Raw genomic sequence first — 8715 nt, 5'->3', positions numbered from 1 at the left:
CTTGCACCGTGGCGTGTCTTGAGAGTATACAGAAAAATAAAGTCTTTAAAATCTTTCGCCATCTCTGAGCGATGTGTATTGAATTCTACAACAAAAAATAGCTTGTTATCAGATATTTTTTGGGATAAGGTTCAAGGATTTTTAAAGCTGTTAGCACCAATAGCTGATGCAATCAAGATAACAGAAGCCGACAGCCCAATGTTGTCGTCTATAGTTGAAATCTTTTATAATTTAGAAAATAATATCATTCAAAATATAGGAAGCAGTCCTTTAACAAAAAAAGAAAAAGTAGAAATGAAAGAACTATTTGCTAAAAGTAAAAAATTTTGCTTCACAAAAATTCATATGGCTGCTAATCTACTTGACCCCAAATATCATGGAAGATATTTAAATGGGGGAACAAAAGGTTAAATTATTAGTAACTTTTGTTTATTTTTATTAAACTAAGTAAAACCATTAATGCAATATCAAAATTTTTTTAACAGATTGATACATGTGAAGTAATATATTCAGTTGCAGTAAGCTTACCAAACACCAAAACAGATATTTTGCTGGCTGGTTTATCAAATTACCAAAATAAAGGAGAAGGAGGAGTTTTCAAAAACTTTTATATGGACAGCAATTGACCTGCAGTTTGGTCCAAACTGGTGGAAGGGATTATGTTCATTTACTGAATTATCAAATGTAGCATCAAACATTCTTCTGCATCCTGCTCCAAGTGAAGCTTGCAAAAGAAGTTTTAGCAGTTATAGTGCTCCTGATGAAGAGATTGCTCCTGATGAAGAAAGTGCTCCTCATGAAGAAATTGCCTTTCATGAAGAAGTTGCTCTTCATGAAGAAAGAGCTCCTCATGAAGAAAATCCTCCTGTCGAAGAAATTACAGTTGAAAAAGAAATTGCTTTAGTAGAAGTAATTGTCTTTGGAGATACCTGTTCAATGAATATTGAATATTCACCTGTAACAATATAAGATAAGCCTGATAACTTGGATGATTCTGCTCTGTGGTTTCCTATGAATTCAACAATTCGAGAATATTTTGTTCTTAATCCACCAAAGCAAAATGTAGAATTTATATCTGATTCGGGACGACAAATTGGAGAAAAAGTTAGAATGTGTTCAAAGAACAATTTTTTCCGCCTTAAAAAAAATGGTGAAAAGATTCAACGGGAATGGCTCATATATTCTCCATGTTCAAAATCAGTATTTTGCTATGTCTGCAAGCTTTTTGGAAACAGCGATCAAAGTCTTTGCACCACTAGATTCAGGGACTGGAAGAATGTCACATCAAGACTAGCAAGTCATGAAACATCACTTTTGCATTGTACTAATGTGTGCCAACTGTCTCAACTTTCCAAAACCGCAAAGCGTATTGACAGCCAAATGCCACAACAAAATCAAAATGAGCGTGCATACTGGAGAGATGCTATAGTGCGTGTTGTCGAAGTATTAAAGTTTATTGCAGAGCAAGGTTTGGGTATTTTTGGCGATAATAAAACCTTTGGTTCTGAACAAAATGGCAATTTTTTAGGTTTATTAGAGTTAATCAGCAAGTTTGATCCTTTCTTAGCAGGCCACATTGGTGAACATGGTAATAAAGGAAAGGGCCATGTCAACTATCTGTCCTCTCAGAATGTCTTCTAAAGTCCAACAACATATTGTTAAAGAAATTCAGGAGGCAAAGTGCTTCGGAATCATCATAGGTTCTACACCAGACATAACACACATTGACCAGCTGTGTTTGGTGGTGAGATTTGTAAACTTGCAGTCTGTTCCAGTAGAATGATTTCTGACTTTTGTTCCTATCCACAATCACGGTGCAGATACATTTATATGAAGTAGTAACCAAAATATTTCAAGATCTTGGAATAGATCTCTAATATTGTCGTGGACAATACTATGACAATGTAAGTAACATGGCTGAAAGATACTCTGGGTTGCAAGCAAGATTAAAAGCTGCATATCCTCCAGCAGAATTTTTTCCCTGTTCTGCTCACTCTCTTAATTTGGTTGGAGTGAATGCAGTGGAGTCGTGTAGAGTTGCAACTCCTTATTTTGGATTTGTGCAAGCATTGTACACATTCTTCTCAGCTTCTCTATGTATGTGGGAATTAATCACTTCCAACATAAAAAATGTAAAAGTAGGACTAACTTTAAAATTGCTTTCTGGAACCAGGTGGTCTGATAATGCAGATGCGGTTCGAGCGTTAAGGAAAGACTACGATGCCATCACTTTAATTTTGACGCAAATGGTTCATGATGAAATGGAAAAAGACAATACAAGATTTGAAGCAAATTTTTGCTGAAGAAAATCTTTCGAAAATGTATTATTAACAATAATCTGGCACACATTGCTTCAAAGGATCAATAAAGTCAATAAAACACTGCAGTCATACTTTTGTGACCTATCAACCATTGTCCCATTATATGATTCACTTATAGAATTTGTTCAGAATGCTAGAGAGAAGTTTGTTTGCAATTAATAAAGGACAGTGGCATTTTGCACATATTATCAAACGTGGAAACTGCTCTAAGAATTTTTTAATCCATTCCTGTGTCAAATTGTTCTGGCGAAAGAAGTTTTTCAACTTTAAAAAGGATTAAGAACAGGTTACGATCTTCAATGTCAAGTGAAAGACTATCTGGATTAGCATTAATGTCTATCGAAAGTGAAGTGACAAAAGTCTAGATTTTGAATGAATTTATGTATGAAAAATCAAGGAAAAAAATATACTAATTTGGATACATGTAAGTTTTAACTGTCTAAATTCTAAATCCCTCAGGGTTCAATAAATGAGGGCATATTTATTCATTCACACAATTTTTCGACACGGGGGCCCCCAAATTTTGTTGTGCCTATACTCCGTGTTGTTTTAGATCGGGCCCTGTATAATACTATAGGTGTATTTACAAAGATATATAAAAGATATCAAACATTACTATATATTATGATATAATCAATAACACAATGAAAACTGACTTACCGTATCAAGTTACAATTACTTAAAAAGCATTCATGATTATTCAGACATCTTGTGAAAGAAATTCAATATACAATATTAAAATATTTTTCAATTTCAATCTAAAATTAATATATATAATAGATACAATATCATATAGCATAATATTATACGATATAGTTATATAATGATATAATATTAATATATTTATATAGTTATATAATGATATAGTTATAAAGATATAGTTATATAATGATATATTAATTAATGCGTAATTACAATGTTATAAAAAAGATATCAAACATTAGACATGGTGACTAAGAGTTTGATGTCATGTTAATGACACCAACTTTAATTATAAGAATGAGTTCCAATGTAAAATTTTAATCATATAATATCAGCATTGTTTATAAATTACTAATACTTTGCTATAATTACAATTTATTTACTATTTCAGTTAAGCCTGATTGTTAACATCAAACATTAACAGTAAAATGTTATTTATTTAGGTTGTAGTAAACTTGCCACAATCAAAATTGGTTAAAAAAAGTTTTAGCGTAAATGATAAAAACAATGGCAACTGAAGAAGTAAGAAGATAAAATTGTTAAATAGCATTATTTAAAGTTAAATTGTAAGAATGAAATTTTAAAGGTTGAAAAAGACAGCGAGAAGTTGATATGAATATGATAGCAATATTGATTTTATGGAAATGTAAAAAAAATGTAATATATGCGTTGATTACATAAAAAAAAAAAAATATATGCGTTGATTACATAAAAAAAAAAATGTAATATATGCGTTGATTACATAAAAAAAAATGTAATATATGCGTTATTTACATAAAAAAAAAAGTAATATATGCCTTGATTACATAAACAATTGTACCTTTGTTAATGTATTTTAATTTTGCATTCATAATCATATAATTTTTTTTTTATGGTATAGAGTGTTAGTTAGAATAAAAACATTAAACAATGAATTTTTTTAGTAATACATTTTTTATTTTTGTTTAAGACTTGAAGAAATTTTTCTTTTAAGAGTTTTAAGAATATCTATGTTTGGTTTTTATAATTGGTTTGTGTTGATTAATGGTTAAAAACAAAAAATACATTATTTTAATAAATATTAATTGAAAACTATGGCATTATATGCAATATTTAACCGAGCTTTCGATCGTTTCAAAACTTTTCTAGTTAAAAAAAGTTATTTAAAAAAACTTAGAGAAGAAAATCTTAATAAAAATTTGGAAATGGTAGAACAAAAAACTACCCGCTAAAAAATGAGGCGTTGATTTGATGTTGATTCAATGTTTCTTGTCAACATTGACTCCATATTGATTTTTTGTCCAAAATGTTAGCCACTTATCAACGTTGATTTGGTGTTTACAAAAAACGTTGATCGAATGTTGCTTTTCAACGTTTAATCAACAATCATTTTTTATTGGTGATTCAACGGTATTTTGATATCGCTTTTTGATGCATATATCAAAAAAATATATATATCAACAATTTACGAAATATATATATATATATATATATATATATATATATATATATATATATATATATATATATATATATATATATATATATATATATATTTAAACAACTTTAAAATGTATTCTACAAAACAGAGTACTCAATGTTCTTAAAAGAACTGAGCAATTATAAATTAGTAGGAAATCACTTAAGAAAATTTTCTTTCATTTAACACTGTGTTTCATCAATAAAAAGACTCATCAGAAAGGCTCTCATCAATAAAAAAACTCAGTATTTCTGATGAGTCTTTTTATTAATGAAACACAGTGTTAAATGAAAAAAAACTTTGTTAAGTGATTTTCTACTGATTTATAATTTATATATATATATATATATATATATATATATATATATATATATATATATATATATATATATATATATATATATATATGTATATATATATATATATATATATATATATATATATATATATATATATATATATTATGTATGTATATATGTATATATATATATAAAATATTTGTATATAAAATTTATACATATTGCTCAAATCTTTATTTGTTTTGTAAAAAACAGGCTGTAAATAAAGGATTTAGCAAAAAATTTATGGATAGAGCAATTCAAAGCTAACTCAAAAGAATAATAAAAAAAAGTAGGCATTGCGTTAAGTAAGAAAGTTTTTTATTGAATTTAACACAAAATTTACATTTTCAAACAATTTATTTAGCGTTTGCAGCATTGTTCATTTTCAAAACTTTTCGATTGAGTCGTGTTCCTAATTGCCTTAAAAATTTCTAAATGCCTGAATAACATTCGCAAATTTTTGCATCATGATGCTGTCGTGTAATCGCATCTAAATCAAAAATTCAAATCAAATTTGAAAAATTTGCAGAAATTATAGCAAATAGTTACATAAATGACTGACTAGGATAAACAAAATATATTTCCTGTGGAATAAAAAATCTAAAAAAATGCATAAAACCATTCTTACCCACTATCACATGATACAGGGTGTATGTTTTAAAATTTATCTTCAATGAACCACCCGAGACATTAAAACAGGCCCCAGCGTCCTCGCTCATCAACAACTTTCCAAAAGCAAAAGCCGATTTATATTACCTCCACAACGACTAAGAGAACTCATCTATTATTAAAAAAATAAAAATTACTTAAGGGTCAGAATACATATTATGTTCATTCTATATGAATAAAATTATCTTAATTTCAATACATGGATTTTTAAAATTGACTCTTGAATCACTTTTCTCTTTTATCTATTTTTGCCATCCAACTTAACGCAACTTTTTGAAAATCTTTAAAAAAAAATGTAGTAAATAGTAATAAACAATATTATTATTATTTGTGTAAAATATTTTGTAAAAAATTAACCATGAAAAATTACCTAAATGGAAAAAATAAATAAAACTTTTATTTAATTTACCCTGGCAAGACAAATGTCTTTCTTCGCTATCCTCTTTATCCAAAACACAATTTTTAGAGCCATTTTTTACCTAGGTATAGATAAATTATACATACAAAAATTAAATAAAATTTTTAAACATTATATAGTGATTTTTATTTAAACTTGTCAACAAACATATATTTATAAAATATTTGTCAACAAAATTATATTCTATAAGATATAGTACTGATTTCTATTAATTTTTTTACTGCACACGCACACAGATTTTAATTAGAACAAAAGCAACATTAGGACTTTTTTTTTACCAATATATTTGAAGACAACATCATTTTCCTTTGAGATAGATTAGTTTCTTTCGAGAAGTGATTGTTATTTTCAGCAACTGAAAAGCTTGCTATTTCACTGTGTAAATGGGGAGTTGATATTGATTTAAAAACATCTATAATTCAGTAAAAAAATAAGCATTTTATTTTAACAAACTATCATTTTACTTTTACAAAAATAGTTAACCTGCTATATTTAGAATCACGTTAGATGTTCTTTAGCTATTTGAACTATCAAAATAGTATCTTCCGTATAGTTCTTCATCACCAACCACAATATCTTCATCACTTTCACAAAATGTCATTACTGTCTTTCTCCTTTAATATAAACTTTACTTTATAAACAAAAAAAGTGCATGATTTGTGTAATTCTTTATTGCAAAATTTTTTATTTGTTAAAAACTAATTTTAGTAAAATTTACTTTTGCTTTGTCCCTTTTTTTTCTTCGGTGTCAGTTTCAAAATTTGAAGTATCTGCTGCTTTCTCTAAGTGTGACTGAGCTTCTTCATAAACACAAATCTATGTACGTAAAATCATTTATCAATATCTAATGAAGATGTAATTGAAATGTTTGCGGCAAAAGCAGGCCCTATGAGAATGGAGTGCAATTGGTGCACCGCATAAAAATTAATGAATTTTAATGAAAAACCCATGAAAAATAATGAATTTTTTAGTTTTTAAAAAACACTAAAAGTTTAAAAAAAAAAACTAAAAACATTGTTAAAAAAACTTTTTTTAATTGTTGGAAATCTTCTTTAAACATTCTAAAGGTATTCAGAACATATAATTTAAACAAATGCCCATTGGAATATTGGATTTAAAATAAGTGATATTAAATGAGACAATAGTCATATTGTAAAGGGGGCCTAAAATAAATTTGCTCCAGCACATGTTTATCCTCTCCAGTGCCCTGGTCAAAACATACAGTTCAATATCTAATTCAATTATTTTACATTTTTTATAGTAATATGCAAACCTGTTGTGTATAAAATCCTAGCAGGGTATATCTTCCAATCAGAGGTTGATGCCTGCAAGGTTGTGACAGCTTTACGAATCGCAGCAGAACTTTTAAATGGCAGCCAGAAGCATTTCCCATCATTTTTCATCCAACTTTTAGCAATCACTTCCACTTCTTTAATTTTTCCATTTAAAAATTCAACAATGGCAAATGAAATTTCAATATTCTGGTGCAATTTATTTCTAAACAATCTTATATAAGTTACAAAATAAAATTAAAAATACATTAGAGATTAAAAACAATGAACTTTGTAAAACGCTTTTTAGATTTATTTATGTAAAACACCAGCATAAATATTTTATTATTTCTATAAACATATCAGGTATTTGTTTCACACAAAAAATTTATAAATTAAAATGCATTAAACTCACTTTAAATTTGTTCAATGAACTACATATTTGACAAATTTACAACAAATTTTACAAAATTACAAACAAATTTTACAAAATGACACATGCACAGACATTCTTTAAAAATTGATGGTCTGCAAGTATAATCAAAGTTTGTGTTTTTAATTCAAGAAATCAGTGATCATAAGCAATATCACAATGTCTAAGCAGAAAAAAAGCATAACCACCTTTTTAAACAGGTATCATCAAGCCTTTCTTCAAAAGTTCTTTTTTTTTCGGAAAAATTCTTTTTAGGTTGGCTAATGAATTTACATAACAAACGTCTAAATAAGATGTTTCAAAACAATCAGGAAAATACTTTCGAACTGAATGACGATTTAGAGCCTTGCATTTTACAAGATCTACAAAAACCTCTTCTACTAAAATAAACCCTTTGCCTTGAATAAAATAAACTCTGTCTCATAGATTTGATGTGATCTTTTTATTTACCACTTAGGCAGAAATTTCTTTACCATTCCTTTCTCTAAGAAAAATATCCAACTTTTTTCTCTCATCTAATTGATTCACTATTTGGGCAACAGTCTGAAGTGATTTTCGCACCATTTTTTTAATTCAACCCAAAAAGTTTTCAAAAGGAAAAGCTGATAGATGATCAAGACTCTCCCCAAAGTTAACACAATCATCAGCTAAATGAATCATGCTATGAACATTGTATGTTACCAAGATCTCCCCATACAAAATTTGTACTTCTCTGACAAACCATATAAGCAGCTGTTTAGCAAATGCCACTAACAATTCATTTTTGGCCATTTTATTAGAAAGCAATATGTGCATAGCAATTGAAAAAGAAATAAATAAGTCATAGTTTTATTTATTTTTCCTTAAAACAACAGGTCCAGCATAAAGCAGAATAATCGAAACTCTGTTGCTTTCCACTTCTCAAGTTCATTTAAAGAGCGTGGTCTACGTTGAAAATTGGATGGTGTATAACTTCGTAAATTTATGAGTTCATTTGAAATACTGTCTTTAACAGAATGACTTATTCTAATACATCAGGGACCTTTACACCAGTTTATTAGAAGTTTTTTAACTACTCCAAAACATATAAGGTGCATATAGTCTAATGGGAATCCAGTTACC

The 8715-nt window shown here is 28.0% G+C and overlaps 2 protein-coding genes across 4 annotated transcripts; one reads left to right on the top strand and one right to left on the bottom strand.

The window, feature by feature from the left end:
* Positions 1-1011: 1011 nt before the first annotated feature.
* On the top strand, positions 1012-1641 carry LOC136081224 (zinc finger MYM-type protein 5-like). Its single transcript, XM_065798523.1, has one exon. It carries the CDS (start codon positions 1012-1014, stop codon positions 1639-1641), a length of 630 nt encoding a protein of 209 aa, XP_065654595.1.
* Positions 1642-5124: 3483 nt separating this feature from the next.
* On the bottom strand, positions 5125-8499 carry LOC136081664 (uncharacterized). Of its 3 annotated transcripts, XR_010638997.1 has the most exons (8): positions 7184-8499; positions 6629-6726; positions 6394-6524; positions 6189-6322; positions 5902-5971; positions 5692-5773; positions 5452-5604; positions 5125-5313 (listed from the first exon to the last, which is right to left on the bottom strand). XR_010638997.1 is itself a non-coding variant. In XM_065799302.1 (4 exons), the coding sequence occupies exons 1-3, from the start codon at positions 7304-7306 to the stop codon at positions 6425-6427; spliced, it is 321 nt and encodes a 106-aa protein (XP_065655374.1). In that variant the 5' UTR covers positions 7307-8499; the 3' UTR covers positions 6181-6285; positions 6394-6424. The 3 variants fall into 3 exon arrangements, 1 of the variants encoding a protein (XP_065655374.1); XR_010638998.1 differs by lacking the exon at positions 5692-5773; XM_065799302.1 differs by lacking the exons at positions 5125-5313; positions 5452-5604; positions 5692-5773; positions 5902-5971 and having other exon boundaries at positions 6181-6285.
* Between the last annotated feature and the right edge of the window lie 216 nt (positions 8500-8715).

This window comes from Hydra vulgaris, chromosome 06, assembly GCF_038396675.1.
Source record: "Hydra vulgaris chromosome 06, alternate assembly HydraT2T_AEP".
NCBI classification, from domain to species: Eukaryota; Metazoa; Cnidaria; class Hydrozoa; order Anthoathecata; family Hydridae; genus Hydra; species Hydra vulgaris.
Note: the sequence above shows the minus strand (reverse complement) of the source record. Positions and strands in the feature narration are given on the sequence as shown.

Bases quoted from the DNA above. Each gene is read 5' to 3' on its own strand.
- LOC136081224 (XM_065798523.1), top strand. From the start codon at position 1,012: ATGAATTCAACAATTCGAGAATATTTTGTTCTTAATCCACCAAAGCAA.
- LOC136081664 (XM_065799302.1), bottom strand. From the start codon at position 7,306: ATGATGGGAAATGCTTCTGGCTGCCATTTAAAAGTTCTGCTGCGATTC. The intron at 6,727-7,183 runs GTTTGCATATTA...TTACGTACATAG, and splicing joins TAGGATTTTATACACAACAG to ATTTGTGTTTATGAAGAAGC. The intron at 6,525-6,628 runs GTAAATTTTACT...TTTATATTAAAG, and splicing joins AAAAAAGGGACAAAGCAAAA to GAGAAAGACAGTAATGACAT.